Raw genomic sequence first — 20,031 nt, forward strand, 5'->3', positions numbered from 1 at the left:
TAAGGTAGAATTGTAAAGTGGTTAGTGCTTTTGGGTGATCAATGCTGATTCTGTCATTTCCTTGCTTTGACTTTGACTAGTTTATCTTCTGAGTTTCAGGGTCCTTATCTCTAAACTGGGGGTAATAACACTTATAGGGTTGTTGAAGGTTAACTGAGATAATGCATGTAAAGTGCTTAATCATGTAATCGTGCTTTGCACATACGAAACAGGTACAAGTAGTGGTATGGTTATGATATTGTCACTAGAGAATTGGAGCATGGTTTGTTCAGAGAGCTGCAAGTAGTTCCCTATGGCTGGATCTTAGGGTGCAAGACCACTCAAGGAAAGGGTGGATGGCAAAAAAAAAAAAAAAAGCTTGGCTGATGGTTAGAGTTCCAGATCATGGAGGTATAGGAGTGTGAGGCAATTGATGATGGGATATCATGGCAGAAGCAGGACATTTCCATGGTAATATGTTAAGATACGATGTGCTCTGGGAAATCTTGGGTCTGTATTGGAAAGTGGCTCAGAACATGCTATTCTTAGCATCATTCAGTTCAGTCTCTCAGTGGTGTCCGACTCTTTGCGACCCCATGAATTGCAGCATGCCAGGCCTCCCTGTCTATCACCAATTCCAATTCAAACTCACGTCCATCGAGTCGGTGATGCCATCCAGCCATCTTATCCTCTTTCGTCCCCTTCTCCTCCTGCCCCCAATCCCTCCCAGCATTAGAGTCTTTTCCAATGAGTCAACTCTTCGCATGAGGTGGCCAAAGTACTGGAGTTTCAGCTTTAGCATCATTCCTTCCAAAGAACACCCAGCACCGATCTCCTTTAGAATGGACTGGTTGGATCTCCTTGCAGTCCAAGGGACTGTCAAGAGTCTTCTCCAACACCACAGTTCAAAAGCATCAATTCTTCGGCGCTCGGCTTTCTTCACAGTCCAACTCTCACATCCATACATGACCACTGGATCATTACATGTACTGAATTGGCAGGAGTGTTACTAGGACAGAAATTGGATTTTCAGTTACAAGTAGTTGAAAATATTAAGCATCTTAAAGAGTAATGGAGGAAGTAAGTAGTCTCAAGGTAGTTCCACAGAGTTTCTGGAAATTGTTGTTGTATTAATGGTTTAATGAAAATATTAAGTCACTTGGTCATTTGCATTTAGAGGAGAAACTTAAAAACTTATTTTTTGATTTGCAGAGAAGTAGAAAATGCTTCTATCTTCATTGACTTCAGTGGCCCTTATGTATATTGCTTGGTATGTTATTTAACTTGTCACAACATTAATCACTACTTCTTCTATAAGACAACATGTAAATGATCATGGATAAGTATGACAATAACATATATAGTCTGGTTTGTTTTTAGTGTGGTAGTCAGCATTTCCCCCCCTCCCCCTGAAGAAACTGTCATAATCTTTGGCTCCATGTAATAGAACTCTGGCAGCTATTTGAACTGAGTAAGAAAGTTAGGTAGGTTTATAATTGATTAGAATGAAACAATGACTATGTGTAACAGTAGAAGAGAAGTTAGCGTCATTGTTTCCACAAATACTTTTATCCTTTGAAATCTTTTATTGCAAAAGCACTGTTGATATGGATTATTGAGGTACACCTTATGTTTATTTTATATTGTATGTACTAATTATTTAGATGAAGAGTTCCATTTAACTAGATCAGTGGTTCTTAAACTGTGATCACTAGTTCAGTAGCATCACTATTATCTGGGTACTTATTGGAAATGTCAAGTCTTGGGTCCTGCCCCAGGTACCCTGGAGGTGGGGCTTGAAATCTCATCTTTTAATGTGCTGAAGTTTGAGTCACAGAAGTGTATAATCATTCCTATCATTTATTGAAATTTTTTAGACTCCGGGAAGGCTAGTCTGTACTTCCTTTATTCCTTTTCAATATTTGATTCTGGCTGTGTGCCAGGGACTGTTTAGGCACCTGGGAAACACTCGTGGGTGTGACAGACAAAAATGCCTGCTCTCCTGCAGTTTACATTTAGAGGAGAGAAACAAGATTGTGATTGCTGTGATGTGTAGAATTAAAATTCAATGGTAGAGAGTGTGTTGGGGAAGACTTTTGGAGGAGGTCAGGTATAAGTTGTATTTTGAATGACAGGAAGAGCCATCTATATGATGATTAGTGTAAAAGGCCACAAGATAGAAATGAATTAGGTGTGTTGAGGGGCAGACAGAAGGCCAGTGTGGCTAGAATGCCGAGGGCAAGAGGAGAGAATTCTGAAATGCAATTGGAGAGATAGGCAGAGGCCAGATCATGTAGAACCTTGTAAGGACTTTTTTCCTCATTTTTTTTTTTTAAATTGTATTAAATTGCATATAACATAAAATTTACCAGACTGGAAAAGGTCAGTTTTCATTTCAATCCCAAAGAAAAGCAATGCCAAAGAATGCTCAAACTACTGCACAATTGCACTCATCTCATGCTAGTAAAGTAATGCTCAAAATTCTCCAAGCCAGGCTTCAGCAGTACGTGAACCGTGAACTTCCAGATGTTCAAGCTGGTTTTAGAAAAGGCAGAGGAACCAGACATCAAATTACCCACATCCGCTGGATCATGGAAAAAGCAAGAGAGTTCCAGAAAAACATCTATTTCTGCTTTATTGACTATGCCAAAGCCTTTGACTGTGTGGATCACAATAAACTGTGGAAAATTCTAAAAGAGATGGGAATACCAGACCACCTGACCTGCCTCTTGATAAACCTATATGTAGGTCAGGAAGCAACAGTTAGAACTGGACATGGAACAACAGACTGGTTCCAAATAGGAAAAGGAGTACATCAAGGCTGTATATTGTCATCCTGCTTATTTAACTTATATGCAGAGTACATCATGAGAAACGCTGGGCTGGAAGAAGCACAAGCTGGAATCAAGGTTGCTGGGAGAAATATCAATAACCTCAGATATGCAGATGACACCACCCTTATGGCAGAAAGTGAAGAGGAACTAAAAAGCCTCTTGATGAAAGTGAAAGTGGAGAGTGAAAAAGTTGGCTTAAAGCTCAACATTCAGAAAACGAAGATCATGGCATCTGGTCCTATCACTTAATGGGAAATCGATGGGGAAACAGTGGAAACAGTGTCAGACTTTATTTTTTTGGGCTCCAAAATCACTGCAGATGGTGATTGTAGCCATGAAATTAAAAGACGCTTACTCCTTGGTAAGAAAGTTATGACCAACCTAGATAGCATATTCAAAAGCAGAGAGATTACTTTGCTAACAAAGGTCCATCTAGTCAAGGCTATGGTTTTTCCTGTGGTCGTGTATGGATGTGAGAGTTGGACTGTGAAGAAGGCTGAGCGCTGAAGAATTGATGTTTTTGAACTGTGGTGTTGAGAGTCCCTTGGACTGCCAGGAGATCCAACCAGTCCATTCTAAAGGAGATCAGTCTTGGGTGTTCGTTGGAAGGATTGGTGTTGAAGCTGAAACTCCAGTACTTTGGCCACCTCATGTGAAGTGTTGACTCACTGGAAAAGACCCTGATGCTGGGAGGGATTGGGGGCAGGAGGAGAAGGGGACGACAGAGGATGAGATGGCTGGATGGCATCACCGACTCGATGGACATGAGTCTGAGTGAACTCTGGGAGTTGGTGATGGACAGGGAGGCTTGGCATGCTGTGATTCATGGGGTCGCAAAGAGTCCCCATGAGGTGAAATGTTGATGATATATCAAGGACGGTTGGTTGGGGATGCTGAGAATCATTGAGATTCTGGATATATTTTGATGATTAAATCAACATAATTTGTTTGATTGATTTGGCATATAAAACAGGACTGAAGGGTGATACTAGATTTGGTGTCTTTTGTTTGTTGTTTTGTTTTTTTTTGCCTGCATAACTGGATATCAGGAAGTGCAGGTTTGAGGAAGAAAAGTGCCATTTGTTAAGTCAAAAATTCTTAAAGATCCAGATGGGGATGTTGAGGAGGCAGTTGGATGAAGGAATCTAGGATCAGGGAAGAAGTCGGGTTGGAGACAGGACTTTGGAGCTCATCAGCATTTGCCTGGTAATTAATACCATGAGACTGAATGAGATCATTTAGATAATGAGTGTAGGCAGGAAGAGGTCTAGCACTAAGTTCGAAGGTAGGAGAGTTTTGTCTGAGAAGGAATCAGCAAAGGAGCAGCCAGTAAGGCAGGAAGAATACCACTAGAGAGTGATGTCCTGCAGGCACATGAAGAAAGTGTTTGGAGAAGGAGGGCAAATCGATCAGCTGTGTCAAATGCTGCTGAGAGGTTAAGACAAGCATTTGAGATTGACCATTTTGGCACATTTTAGCAATGGGGAGGACACTGGTGATCATGACAAGTTGTTTTGGTGGTGTGGTGAGTTCAGAAGCCTGGCGAAGTGTTGAAGAGAAAGGGAGAAGAAGCAGAGATAGAGTTTAGACAGCATTAGAATGTTCTTCAGTTAGACAGCAGAGCTGTACAAAACGCCTTAAGTCAGTGGCACAAATTAATGCTCCACTGTTAAAAAAACAAATTTGGTATGTGACACCTTTGCATGCTCATGTTTGTTCCTTTCAGTTTTTTAAATAGAGAAAAATAAACTTAAAAGTGGACATTTGGGTTAAAAAAAAATGCATGGAATCTTTGAGGAATCTCCATGGAGTCCTAGGGTCCCACAGAACACACTTTGAAAGCCATTATCTTAATCCAGAGGAATGAAATTCTGAGATGAAATTCAGCCAGTTGCAGAATAGGCTTAAATATATTTCTAGGTTTTAGAGGGAATCTTCTTGGTGCTCTTTAGATGAACTTAGAATATGCCTTTCTTTCAACAAACCCTCTACTTTTAGATCATTTGAATCAAGGGATGTTCCATATGGTGTTTTCCGCAAATGTTTTGGTGACCAGAGGATGCTGACCTTGTCAGTCTTTTTGTACCCTCTTGCAGGGGGAAAAAAAGTACAAAAGCATTTTGAAATAGCTTTCTTGAAACTTGAGTTTACTTTTAGTTAAGATACTCTGCTTTATTGTCTAATTTAAAAATTATATTTGACAAAGGTATATTTAAATCCCTTGAATTTTAGAGCAGGCAACTCTTTTCACTGTAGGTACTTATTTAAAGCACATTCGAAATTTCTCTTCAGTAAGGAAATGATGGTTCTTCACAAGAGAAATAGTAGATCCCTGACTTGCAACTACTCCTGAGAAATTGGAGTATTGCAATATTGAGTCTAAGATGCCATTATTTATAAGATGCACTGTTATTATATGTACTACCAAGAAAGAAAAATTGCCATTTAGACTTGTAAGATGCAATAGACTGTAAAACATGGGAAAATGTGGGAGAAAAATTTCATCTTAGAATCAATGAAACCCAGAATTTGAGTGCCTGGAGGTCTAAGTTGCAGTTCTGGTTGTGTTTCTAACCAGTTGTGAGATTACCAAGTCATTTAGACTCTCTCTGCTTTAGATTCCTCACCTGTATGGTGAGGGTGATGTCTGATCACCTACCTCATAAGGTTATAATGAAGATGAAAAGAGGTAAATGAGATAGTTATTTTGGAAAGTGGAATCTGCTGGGCAAATTCAAGGTATTTAGTTGATTGCAGTTCCCTTAGATCTGATTAGGCAACTCAAAGTTTCTTCTCTGAGCTTTGTTGTCAGGTTTAAAATAGAATTCAGTCATAGACATTTGAATGTGTAACATTTTCTTCTGCTAAATGATTTTCTTGCAATCTGGAAATAATCTTTTTATTGTAGTTTTAGAATCAAAGAGAAAAGAGAAAATACAAAGATAATATAACCCCGATGTTCTTGTCACTCAGAATGAACAACTGTTAACATTTTGTTAGTGCTGTGATCTTTTTAAAACTTAATATGAAATATTCATGACATAAAAAGGTAAAAGGATATAGTAATGAACATTCATATACTTGCCATTGCCAATGCAGGGGAAGCCTCCCCCCGCCCCCCACCTCCCCCCACCCCCTGCTGTGAGGAAACAGTATCTTAAATTTTAGATTAGCATCCTGTCTTCATAATAGCCTAATGAGATAGGATACTGTTTCTCTTGAGTCTTTAACACCTGTAAGTAAGCAAGTTAATGTCATCACCTGAATATTTTATCCTGGAGTATGAGGGAGCATGTTACATTGTGCTAGTGTTGCCTTGGTTTGAATTTCCTCAAAGTTTTTCTTTTGGTTTTGGAGATCCATCTGTATAAATGGGAAATATATCATCTGTAAAATCATAACAACGGCTAACCTATTATGTGCTAGACATTGTATTTAGGCAATTTTTGTTGTTTTCTTTACATTTCACAATAATAATTCTGCTTAGGTATTTTCATTTTATAGATTAGGAAGGCTATGGCTCAGAGAAGTTGAGTAACTTGTCCAAAGTTCCACGGCCATTAAGTTGGAGAGCTAATGATTTTAATCAAGGTTTGCCCTGTTTCACAGCCTGCATATTCTGTTCATGCTGCCTTAGTCCTTGTTAGTAATCATGGTCTGTTTCTTTTGTAGGCAAAACCCAGAGACCACCTTTGAAGTGTATGTTGAAGTGGCCTATCCTAGGACAGGTGGCACTCTTTCAGGTATGCATGTTTCATTATGATATGCCATGTTTGTTTATTGTATGACATAGCCATGCACATTGGATAATATGTGAATATTCTAAACTGTTATTTATCTTTAAGTGTGTTTAAGTGTCTTTCCCTTTTATCTGTGCACACATCATCCTAGGGAACAATTTAAGAGTCATTGCTTTAACAGCTTTGAATTATGGCTTTATTCATTGTAACCATTGGATTTTAGTTTGTATCTTTCAGAGATACCTGGAAGTCAACATTTTAGTATGAAATATTGTCACCTTGCTAATAAAGAGGGTTTAGAATTAGGTTATAAAATAATATAAAGGGAAATCTCTGCCACTAAACTGGGAGGAGATGTTTGAAATAGATTTAATTCAGTAAATTTTATGTCAGCTGGTTAAAAAAGAGGTTGAAAATTAGTTGAAGGAAACACCTCCTCTGGTTTAGCTTTTGGACTAATTTGGACATGTATTCCTGGACAACAGGGTCTTGGATAAGATTAGAGTATCTTGTTCAGGCTGAATAAATCACTTTTTGACCTAAAATCCTTCCTGGTTAATGAGCAAAAATCACCTTCTGGCCTAGTGTTCTTTTTCTTGGTGCCTAAGACAGTGATGTGTTTGCCAAAGATATATTAGGGAGCATCTCTTGGTCTACACAACAGCAGTTGTGTATATTTATTTGGTGTTTATGGAGAATGAATTTATTTGGATTAGAAACTTGGAGTAATCAGGATTCCAGTGGTAGTTACGCCTATCATTGGCTGTACAACCTTGGGCATATTTTCTACTTCATTATTTTACTTAGATTGTAGTGCTCATAACATAGTTACCTTTTTGTTGAGTATCTATTGTTCTGTTGTCCTACATGCTTGATGTACCTAGTAAGTTCTTACAGTACAACTCTTAAAGATAGTTGGATGGCATCTCCATTATGCCTATGAGAAAACAGCATCTGAGAGCTCAGATAACTTACCGAGATCTTACAGCTACTGTGTGGAATAGCGAATAGCAAGGGCTTTTGGTTCAAGTCCTCTTCACTCTAAGTTGCCTTCTTGAGGACAGTGACCATGTTATACACATCTCTCCATGGCATCTCCAGGGCTTTGTACAATGTCACTAGCATTTCTTAAATGCATTTCTCAATATCAAAAGTGAAAACTGTGTGAGCTTCACTTTCTGAATTAATGAGACATGTTATAAACTTATTAGGGCTTTCCTGATAGCTCAGCTTGTACAAACTCTGGCCGCAATGCAGGAGACCCCTGTTTGATTCCTGAGTCAGGAAGATCCCCTGGAGAAGGGATAGGCTACCCACTCCAGTATTCCTGGGTTTCTCTGGTGTCTCAGACAGTAAAGAATCCGCCTGCAGTGTGGGAGACCTGGGTTCGATCCCTGGGTGCTTCACTTTCTGAATTAATGGACATGTTATAAACTTATGGTCGTTCTGGAACTAGAATGTTAATATTCATCTTAAGTTGTGCCTCTAACTGTGCAAACTACTGGATTGAGAAGGGAGGTAGCTGATACTAGGGGTGTTCGAGCTGTGGTACCTCTGTGAGCCCACTTGACAGAGTAACTAGCTGGTGATAGCTGTGATTTGATAGATTTAGGGACAAAAATTTTTCTTATTTCTACAGTTGCTAATGCTCCCCCTTTCAGTGCTATAGTTATTTCCTCCCAAAGTTAAAATGAATTTTTTTTTGGGAATATGAACAAAGTTTAAGTACAAATAAGATGGAAGAGTGTACAAAATGAGACGTCTTTACCGTATCCTCTTCTCTCAGTTATCTAATTCCTCTTCCTGTAGGCAACTCTTGTCTCATTTAACCCCTTTAGTTTACTTTTTAAAAACTTAAAAATTTGAAAATATTTTAAAAGATAAGTTATAGGAGTAGTTAAGTGTATACTCGCTTTCCTTAGAGTCATCAGTTGTTACTGTTTTGCCTTATTTGCTTGATCACTGTATTTTTTTGCTAAACATTTTGAGAATAAGTTGCAGACATTGTGACCCTTCACCCTTAAATACTTTAGGATATATCTCCTAAGAATAAGGGCATTTTCTTAAATAACTGTAGTCCCATTACTGAAGTAAGAAAGTTAATGTCTTTTGTCCAAATTTAATCAGTTGTCCCAATAATATCCTTTATAGCACTTCCCCCCTCTGATCCAGAATTCAGGATCATGTAATCCATTTAGTTTTCACAGCTGTTTAGTTTCTTTCAGTCTGGAATAGTTTTGCAATCCCTTCCTCCCTTTTTAATCTTTATGTCATGTTTCTGAAGAACCTAAGTCTCTTGTTTTGTAGAAAGTCCCTAGGTTTGATTCTACCCTCATGATTAGATTCAGGTTATGGATTTTGGATAGGAGTATTTCAAATATCATATGTGTCCTTCTCAATATGTATCACATCAGCAGAGATGTGATGTTCATTCCATTATTTGTGGAAAAAAATACGTTAAACCTTTGTGTACAGTTTAATAGTTACAGAGTGAGTATCCTTGTTACTGTTACCCGGGTGAAGACATAATATTGCTTGGTTCTAAGGAAATTCTGGTCCTGGCAAGAGAACTCCTGCCCTTGCCCTATGCTTTGGCCCTCTTCTGAAGTGCCCTTTTCAGGCAAGTCCATAGGGTCTGTGGGGCATGCTTAGATCGTGAATCCTTCCATCCTAGACAAACTGTGAGTACCTCACATCTAAGAATTTCTTGACCCAGTGGCCCCAGAGTCTTATTTCCAGAGTCTGAGTCTTCCTTGGGGTCTGTCCTTCTGAGGGTCAACTGGCTGCTGGTATACACACCCCTAGACCCAAAGGGTGGCCTCAGGGTATCTGTTTGTGGGGAGTAGGGGATGGCATGGAGCTTGGACTTGGGAGTGTAGGTGATTGCATCCCTGTGTGTGAGGTTCCTGGCATTGTGGGATGGAAAAGGGAGAGATGGCCAATGGCCAATTTTCTGTGAACCATGTTCCTACATAGAACTCTAAGGAATTCAAGAATTCTCAGTGTGAATCTGGCCTTCCAAGTACTTGTGATAATGGAACATATTTAATAGTTTGTTAGCTTATTTCACATCTTTGAAATGTTTAGACATATGATTTGTGGACCTCAGTTTGTACTCTTGCCTAGGCCTAGGCCCTGTAAATATTATAGGTGGGGCTGGCCAGTGCCCCAGAAGTCCCTGCCTCCCTTTTTCCAGAGGTAACTACTATCCTGACTTTTATGATACTCATTTCTTTGTTTTTCTTTGTAGTTTTACCATATAAGTTTACCTCTTTGAAAAATTTAATTTAGTAATAATGCCTGTTTCTGAGTTTTATAGAATTATTCTGTATGTAGTTTTGCTGCTTTTTTACTCAATTCTGTAAGGGTTTTCTGTGTTGCTGTGTGTATGGTGGTCATTTATTTTCATTGCAGTGTAGAACACTTTAAGATTATATCACAGTTTATCCTACTGTTGAAAGGACTTGAGGTTGTTTGCAATTTTTGGCTATTACAAGCAATGTGGTGGTGACCTTTATATCAATACCTAAATCCTGGTGCATGTAAACATATACATAGGATGTATACCATACTTGATCACTGGATCATGCTAGCCTGTTTTTCAAAGTGGATCTTGCTTATATACACTACTTCCAGCGGTGTTTGGTCTTTGTTGTTCAACATCTTTACAGTCCTTAATACAGTTAGATTTGGTGTTATCTTCCAACCTGATAGTTGTAGTATCTCCTCATTGTTGGTATTTGTATACTTGTCCGGTGACTAATGAGATTGAGCACCTTTTCATACACTATTGACCTCTCAAAATATCTTCTTTTTTAAAGTGCCTGTTCAAGGCTTAATCATTTTTAAATTTTTTCTATCTTTTCTGTGTTGTTTTATAAGAAACTGTGCATTATGTAGGTTATCTGACCAGGTGGGTTGTAGATATTGTCTCCTACTCTATAGTTTGTCTTTCACTGTCTGGTATCTTTGATCAAAACTTCTTGATTTTCATACCTACAGTTTATTGGTATTTTCCTACTCTACAGATATGAAGCTATTGTCCTATATTTTCTTCCAAGAAACTTGTAGTTTTGTCTTTCACATTCTTTAATATGTCAAGTATTTTAATTTTCTATTAAATGATTAATATCCAGAAAAGCTAAACTTAAATTTGATTCCTTATCCAAAATTTTTAAAAATTGGGAAACTAAATAAAGCCGAATTACTAAAATATTCTGTTCTTCTACATAAAACATGTTTTTATAAAATGGTCAGGTACTTCTAAGTAACACCTAAAAAATTATCTCACAATAAAAGGATGACAAATGTGAGAAAGACCAGTAAGAAATATTACTAGATGTTAAAGACAGTTCTTTTCCCCATTGATTATTTTTTGTGTATGAACTCGTGAAGATGTTAACTGTCATGTGTTCTGTGCTCTGAAGAGCGTTCTATAACATCCATGGAAGAGACATGTAATTTGTCCAATCTACTTAGATACTGCATTCAGACCTATGACACTGAGTGGTACCTTCTCCCAAAGTTTGTGCAAATAAAATTTGGGTACGCACACTGAACTCACGGTACCACTTACTTTGTTTGGGAATTCGTAGGATATCCCAGTTGCTAATACCAGTGAATAAGCTGTCAAATATTTGATTTTAGATAACTTTTGTCTACTTCTACAACCTTTCTTTTTTCTAATACAACTTCTATTTGCCTTTTTCAGATACTATTTAATGCATTATTTTTGCCATTTAGATGACTGTAAAGAATCTGTCTTAAAATTAGTCTTTGTTTCTTGGATCTGCATCTCTGATCTTTGCCAAAATACCTGAATAAACTTAGGTATAAACCTTACGCTATATACAGTACTAGTGTCTGGGCATAATCTTCTCTTTGAAGTTTGTTTGCATCCCCCAGAGGGATTAATTCCCTGCTGTGAGAAGGTGGGTTAGAGAGCACTGAAACTACTTTATGGGTCTTTAATTGGAGGAGTCAGTATAGGTTTTGTTCTATAAATTTCTGTGAGTTTCATTCTTATGATTTTTCTTGTACTGTGATATATTATGTTTTCATTGTAAAAAAAAAATACACAAAATTTTCCACTTGAGTATGTATTAGCAGATTATCATAGTGTATATTTTTTCTATTTATCTGTAAAAGTTTAGTAGCTGGTTTTCATACTAGTTTTTGACCACGTGTAAATTTTTGAAAAATTATAAAGAAGAGAAAAATTATCACTCAGTAATAACTAATGTTTTGATTTATTTTCTTATAGCCTTGTGTGTGTGTAAATATATAAACTCCCCCCTAAACTTATGTTACATGTATGTGTTTTCCTTGTTCTCCCCTGAATCATTAAACTTTTCCTAAAATTATTAATATAGCTTTGTAAAAATCAATTTAGTTGCTACAAATTATGACATCATATCTATGTGCCATATTTACTGATAATTACATCTTTAGATTGGTTCCAGGGTTCTCCTGTTGTAAATAATGCCAGTGAATATCTTTTGTGTATAATCTTGTTATTTAGGTATGTGGTTTTACTGTTTAGAAAAAGAAGTTAGATCATTTTGAGTGGATCTTTGATCTACTTTGTTCTTATTTTTTTAGTGCCTTTTTCTGCCAGTTTCATTTTGTGTTCTCCAGTTTGTCTATTTGTTCAAGAACCCACCTTACATAGGGATCCCAGAATAGGAATACAGTCACCTCCGGTTGTGAAAATTCCCAGAGCTGAGTTCAGTCTATCTGACTGAAGGTCTCGAAAAAGGGTGCTCTTGCAAGAGAGATGAGCCTGCCCAGTCCCTTGATCAGATGGCACTGACCATGCTTACACTCTGGAATGCATTTCAGACACAAGTGTTTCGTTACAGCTGGCATCTCTGAACCTGCTGTAAGCACTCTTCTTGGGCAGTTGCTTCACATTGCGAGTGGCAGCATGAGTTTCTCAAGGCTGTTCCCAGACCAGCCTCTCTCTGTTTGCTCTCCTCCCAGTGTTTAGGTCTTATTTTAATATCATTTAGTAACATTTATGGAGAAGGCAGTGGCACCCCACTCCGGTACTCTTGCCTGGAAAATCCCATGGACGGAGGAGCCTGGTAGGCTGCAGTCCTTGGTGTCGCTAAGAATCGGGGACGACGGAATGACTTCATTTTCACTTTTCACTTTCATGCATTGGAGAAGGAAGTGGCAACCCACTCCAGTATTCTTGCCTGGAGAATCCCAGGGACAGAGGAGCCTAGTGGGCTGCTGTCTATGGGGTCGCACAGAGTCGGACACGACTGAAGTGACTTAGCAGCAAAAAGACGTAGATAGTCAAGTTGAGAAACTGTTGAGAGAATTCTGTGAAAAGAAGGCTTAAGATGTGATGCTTTGGTTGACTGAGTTTTTCAGCTACCTTGGAGTTGAGCAGTAATCTTAAAAAACAAAACAAAACATCTGGCTTTCAAATCTCTCCTAAGTATCTGTTCACATTTCTGTATTAGCAGTTTCATGAAGAAAACTGAGTGTTGGCTCACTTAAAATAATTGAGAACCAGATTTGTTCTTTTTTTTTTTTTAAATTTTATTTTATTTTTAAACTTTACATAATTGTATTAGTTTTGCCAAATATCAAAATGAATCCGCCACAGGCATACATGTGTTCCCCATCCTGAACCCTCCTCCCTCCTCCCTCCCCACACCATCCCTCTGGGTCGTCCCAGTGCACCAGCCCCAAGCATCCAGTATCGCAAGATCGAACCTGGACTGGCAACTCGTTTCTTACATGATATTCTACATGTTTCAATGTCACTCTCCCAAATCTTCCCACCCTCTCCCTCTCCCACAGAGTCCGTAAGACTGTTCTATACATCAGTGTCTCTTTTGCTGTCTCGTACACCAGGTTATTGTTACCATCTTTCTAAATTCCATATATATGCCTTAGTATACTGTATTTATGTTTTTCCTTCTGGCTTACTTCACTCTGTATAATAGGCTCCAGTTTCATCCACCTCATTAGAACTGATTCAAATGTATTCTTTTTAATGGCTGAGTAATACTCCATTGTGTATATGTACCACAGCTTTCTTATCCATTCATCTGCTGATGGACATCTAGGTTGCTTCCATGTCCTGGCTATTATAAACAGTGCTGCGATGAACATTGGGGTACACGTGTCTCTTTCCCTTCTGGTTTCCTCAGTGTGTATGCCCAGCAGTGGGATTGCTGGATCATAAGGCAGTTCTATTTCCAGTTTTTTAAGGAATCTCCACACTGTTCTCCATAGTGGCTGTACTAGTTTGCATTCCCACCAACAGTGTAAGAGGGTTCCCTTTTCTCCACACCCTCTCCAGCACTTATTATTTGTAGACTTTTGGATCGCAGCCATTCTGACTGGTGTGAAATGGTACCTCATAGTGGTTTTGATTTGCATTTCTCTGATAATGAGTGATGTTGAGCATCTTTTCATGTGTTTGTTAGCCATCTGTATGTCTTCTTTGGAGAAATGTCTATTTAGTTCACATCCATTTATGATAAAAACTCTCCAGAAAGCAGGAATAGAAGGAACATACCAGATTTGTTCTTAAGCTTTCATTTATAGGACTCTGATTCTGGGATCTTCACCTGTGATCAGTGTATGATCATCATTAGCTATTTTTTAAAAAATTGACTTGAAAAATAAACAATTTATGCTGTCTCTTTAAAAGATGAAGAGGAGGAAAAAGCCTTTTTTGAGAGTTGTTTTCCCTCAGATTAAAATATTCTTAGAGGTATTAACAAAATTTATCATCTTCTTATTTTCAATAATAATTGGATAATAAATCACTGCAAACTTTTAAAGAATGGTGATAAAATAGCTAACATTCATTGAGTCCTTATTATATCCCAGTCATTTGTAGTATTCCTTTTTAAACCTTGAATAACCCTCTAAGATGAGTCTTACTTTTGAGGAAACTGAGGCTCGAAGAGTTTAATGTATTTGTCCAAGTTGGACAGCCACAAGTGGTAGAATCAGGACTTTAACTTCATTCCTGTGACATCTTCCCCAGAAAAGCTGTCTAATATGACCTGCACATGCAGTAAGGAATTCAGATATATAGGAAAAGAAAAATCAGGCTTATAGAGAAAATAAGGGGAGAGACAGTTTTCATTCATGAAAGTTGCAAATTTTTTTTTTTTTAATTGAAACTTAGTTGATTTATAATATTGTTATTTTTAGGGGTATAGCAAAGTGATTCAGTACACATATATACAACTGAATCACTTGGCTATACCTATATATATATATATATATACATATATACATGTATATATATGTATATATGTATACATATATATACACATACATACAACTGAATCACTTTGCTATTCCCCTAAAAATAACAATATTATAAATCAACTAAGTTTCAATTAAAAAAAAAGAAATTTGCAACTTTCATGAATGAAAACTGTCTCTCCCCTTATTTTCTCTATAAGCCTGATTTTCCTTTTCCTATATATCTGAATTCCTTACTGCATGTGCAGGTCATATTAGACAGCTATTCTGGGGAAGATGTCACAGGAATGAAGTTAAAGTCCTGATTCTACCACTTGTGGCTGTGTGTATGTGTTTTCAGATTATTTTCCATTATAGATTATTACAAGGTATTGAAAATAGGTCCTTGTGCCATATAGTAGATCTTTATTGTTTATCTGTTTTACATATAGTAGCTTGTATCTGTTAATTGCATATTCCTCATTTATCCCTCCCTTTTCCCCCTTTGTTAACCATAAGTTTGTTTTCTATATCCAAGTCTGTTTTTGTTTTGTGTATAGATTTCTTTGTTTTTAGATTCCATGTATAAGTGATATTGTATAATAATTGTCTTTTTTGAGTTACAGCACTTACTGTGATATTCTCTAGGTCTCTCCATGTTGTCGCAAATGCAGTATTCTTTTTTAATAGCTGAGTAGTAGTCTACTGTGTATATACACCACGTCTTCTTAAACCAATTGTCTGTTGATGGGAACTTGGGTCATTTTCATATCTTGGCTATTGTAAGTAGTGCTGCTATGGACATTGGGATGCATGTATCTCTTTGACTTAGAGTTTTTGTTTTTTCCGATGTTTTTTGTTTTTGATTCAGCATAATTCAGTTCAGTTCAGTCGCTCAGTCATGTTTGACTCTTTGCGACACCATGAAGCCTGCCACATGCCAGGCTTTCTTGTCCATCACCAACTCCTGGAACTGGCTCAAACTCATGTCCATTGAGTTGGTGATGCCATCCACCCATCTTATCCTCTGTTATCCCCTTCTCCTCCTGCCTTTACTTTAGCTTTTATTTTGCTTTATTACTTTATTTTTAAATTAAAAAATTTTTTGTTACTTTTATTACTTGATTACTTTAGCTTTTATTTTGCTTCTTCTGAATTTTCCAGTAAAATTAAATGCACTTTACAGAGTGTTAAGATATGGATCCTGATTTGTAGCAGTGTAATAGGGCCAAATTAAAAGACGCTTACTCCTTGGTAAGAAAGTTATGACCAACCTAGATAGCATATTCAAAAGCAGAGACATGACTTTGCCAACAAAGGTCCGTCTAGTCAAGGATATGGTTTTTCCAGTAGTCATGTATGGATGTGAGAGTTGGACTGTGAAGAAGGTTGAGTGCCGAAGAATTGATGCTTTTGAACTGTGGTGTTGGAGAAGACTCTTGACAGTCCCTTGGACTGCAAGGAGATCCAACCAGTCCATTCTAAAGGAAATCAGTCCTGGGTGTTCTTTGGAAGGACTGATGCTAAAGCTGAAACTCCAATACTTTGGCCACCTCATGCGAAGAGTTGACTCATTGGAAAAGACTCTAATGCTGGGAGGGATTGGGGGCAGGAGGAGAAGGGGATGACGGAGGATGAGATGGCTAGATGGCATCACCGACTTGATGGATGTGAGTTTGAGTGAACTCCGGGAGTTGGTGATGGACAGGGAGGCCTGGCGTGCTGCGATTAATGGGGTCACAAAGAGTCAGACACGACTGAGCGACTGAACTGAACTGAATAGGGCTAAGTTACTACTCACTCAAAAGACATGGATTACTTAATCTTTGTAATTTCTCTTAACTCTAAGTACCTGATACTCCGGTTAGAAAACATCTTGTTGGGATAGAGGCATGGAACCTTACCTCACTGTACTCTTCAAGCTGACTTTAAAAAATCAGGGATAGTTTTGAGAATTACAGTGTGTTTTGTATTTTAAGATTGTTACAATGATTGTTTCTTTAAACTAGAGGTGAGTCTGGTGAGACCTCAGTGCAGTTAAGCTTTTGCCCACCACCTAATGAAATAAGTATCATCTCAATTGCATAGATAAGAAAAGCAGGGTTCAGTGAAAGTGGAAATTGTTTCTTAAACTTGTTATTCTAACATCTAGAGTAGTGCTTTGCATATAGTAGTATGCCTTGCATACTTCAATCAGTATTAAATGATTAAAGCTTACAGATAGGAAATGACTTGTTCAAAGTTCTGAGTTGGGATCTGAACTCTAGTGTGACTGTATTCTTTAAACAAGTTTATAAAAACTATGACACAACTTATATATATGTATGTATATGTGTAGTTTAAAGAATAAAGGTAAATCCATGTGCCTAACACTCAAGAAATAGAACATTTAATTTCTCTGAAGCCCTCCTCTATGCCTTTTTCAAATTGCTTTTTTTCTCCATTGAAATCACATTTTTAATTTTACCTTAATTGTATATCCTTGCTTAAAGCCATGTTTTTTTATTACACAGTGTTGATGCTCTAAATTGGTATGTAGAATGACTTTGAATCGCTGTTCTTACAAAGTAACAGAAAGTGAGCAATGTATTTTCTTAATGTTTGGTTATTTGGAACTGATTCCAGATTTCTTCCTGTTTCTAAAGTGTGTGATTTAAGGGCCATATGGGTATAAATTACGAAATAGGGAAGTCTCACAATTTTTGATTTATTCACAGCAGTGTGTTTCTTCTTGCTGTTTCTGTGGTTCATTGTATTAGGCCTATGGCCTTCTAGGTGGACTAGGAATTCATTGATCCACTAAACAATAAAATCCACGTGAGCAGCGAGTTTGTTTATTTTTATTGTCACAAAATGCCAATCTCAGAGCCTCATTTTCTCAGCTATAAAATGGAGGTCCTAATAGTACCTACTTCATTCAGTTGAAAGGATTAAAGTAAAATGCTTAGTGCTTGGGATAAGAAAGTTCTCAAATAATAGGGGTTGTTATTGTTTTGAAAGGTTTAATTTTTTTAAAGAGAAGATTTAGGTTCACAGCAAAATTGAGAGGATGATACAGAAATTTCCTGGATATGCCTACCTCATACCTTCACAAGCTCTCCTATTATCAACATTTCCCATGAATGTGGTATGTTTGTTACAATTGATGAACCTACATTAACTTGTCATAATCACCCACAGTCCATTGTTTATGTCATGGTTCACTCTTGGTGTTGTATATTCTGTGAATTTAGATAAATGTATAATGACATATATCCATCATTATAGTATACAGAGTATTTTCACTGCTCTAAAAATTTCGTGCTCTACCTGTTTAGCCCTCCCTGTTGTCCACTCGATGATCCCCACCACTGATCCTTTTACTCTTTCCACTTTTGCCTTTTCCAGATTGTCATATATTGATAGTTGGAATCATATTGGTATGTAGCCTTTTCAGATGAGTTTCTTTCACTTAGTCATATTGTTTAATGTCTTTCCATGTCTTTCCATGGCTTGATGCCTCATTTCTTTTTAGTGCTGAATAATATTCCATGGCCTGGATGTGTCATGGTTTATGTATCCATTGACTTACTAAAGGACATCTTGGTTGCTTCCAGGTATTGACAGTTATGAATAACATTTCTAATAAACATTCACATGTTGGTGTTCATGTGGAGATAAGTTTGCAGCTCCTTTGGGTGAATATCAAGGAGCCTGATTGCTGGATTTTATGGCAAGAGTCTGTTTAGTTTTGTAAGAAATCACCAAGCTGTCTTCCAAGTTAGCTGGACCACTTTGCACTCCCACCACCCACGAATGAGAGCTCCTGCTGCTCCGTATCCTCACCAGCATTTGGTGGTGGTGGTGTTCTGAATTTTGGCCATTCTAAAGGTGTACAGCGGTGTGTGGTGTATCATTGTTTTAATTTGCATCTTCCTGATTACATATTATGTGGAGCATCTTTTCTTATGTTTATTTGCCATCTGTGTATCTTCTTTGGCGAGGTTTCTGTTAAGATCTTCTGCCCATTTGTTAAATTGGGTTGTTTGTTTTCTTATGTTTGAGCTTTAAGAATTCATTGTATATTTTGGATTACAGTCCTTTATTGAATGTGTATTTTGTAAACATTTTCTTCCAGTCTATAGCTTGTTTTTCTTGTTTTCCTGATATTGTCTTTGGCAGAGCATAAGTTTTTAATTTTGATGAAGTTTGGCTTATCAATTATTTCTTTCATAGGTCCTGTTTGTGGTCATCAAGATGCCCAAGATCATGATCTATAGTTTTGTATTTTACATTTAGGTCATAATCTATTTTGAGTTAATTTTTGTGAGCCCTGAAGGAAAGATTCAGTATGTGTCTAGATTCAGTATTTTGCGTGTGGATGTCCAGTTGTTCCAGCTCTGTTGGTTAAAAGAGACCATTGTTGCTCCATTGCATTGCCTTCGCTGCTTTAGCAAAGATCAGTTGACTAATTTTTGTGGGTCTGTTTCTGGGCTGTCTGTTGATTCATTGATCCATTTGTCTGTTCTTTCATCAATGTCATCCTTTGTTGGTTTCTATAACTTATGATCAGTCTTGAAGTCAGTTAATGTTAGTCTTCAGATTTTGTTTTTTTTCTTCATATTGTGTTGGCTATTCTGGGCCTTTTGCCTCTCTGTGTAAACGTTAGAATCAGTTTGTTGATATGCACAAAGTAACTTGCTGGTATTTTTTGTGTTATTGTGTTGAATCTTTAAATCAAGTTAGGAAGAACTGACATCCTGACAATATTGAGACTTCTGATTTGTGAACATGGAATATATCTTCATTTATTTAATTCTTTGATTTTGTTCATCAGAGTTTTGTAGTTCTCATGTAGTTCTTGTATTTATTTTGGTTAGATTTATTCCAGAGTATGTTTAATTATTAATAAAATGATATTTTATTAATAATTTAATTAATATTTATTGGAGAAGGCAATGGCACCCCACTCCAGTACTCTTGCCTGGAAAATCCCATGGATGGAGGAGCTTGGTAGGCTGTAGTCCACGGGGTTGCTAAGAGTTGGACACAACTGAGCGACTTCCCTTTCACTTTTCACTTTCATGCATTGGAGAAGGAAATGGCAACCCACTCCAGTGTTCTTGCCTGGAGAATCCCAGGGACGGGGGAGCCTGGTGGGCTTCCGTCTATGGAGTTGTACAGAGTCGGACACGACTGAAGTGACTTAGCAGCAATTTATTATACTGTTATTTTAAATTACTATGTTATTTTTATTTAACACAAGATTTCCTATC

General features: G+C 37.5%; 1 protein-coding gene across 6 annotated transcripts in view; it reads left to right on the plus strand.

The window, feature by feature from the left end:
• DENND1A (DENN domain containing 1A) overlaps positions 1-20,031 on the plus strand; it is a 533,349-nt gene that overhangs the window by 38,272 nt on the left and 475,046 nt on the right. For 5 of the 6 annotated variants that reach the window (XM_070379017.1, XM_070379021.1, XM_070379022.1 and 2 more), the window contains exon 2: positions 6,486-6,556. In XM_070379017.1, coding sequence (XP_070235118.1) covers positions 6,486-6,556 — 71 coding nt within the window. Of the gene's footprint in view, positions 1-6,465; positions 6,557-20,031 lie in introns of those variants that run through there. The other variant, XM_070379020.1, reaches the window with a different exon arrangement.

Source organism: Bos mutus, chromosome 11 (assembly GCF_027580195.1).
Source record: "Bos mutus isolate GX-2022 chromosome 11, NWIPB_WYAK_1.1, whole genome shotgun sequence".
In the NCBI taxonomy this organism is placed as follows: domain Eukaryota; kingdom Metazoa; phylum Chordata; class Mammalia; order Artiodactyla; family Bovidae; genus Bos; species Bos mutus.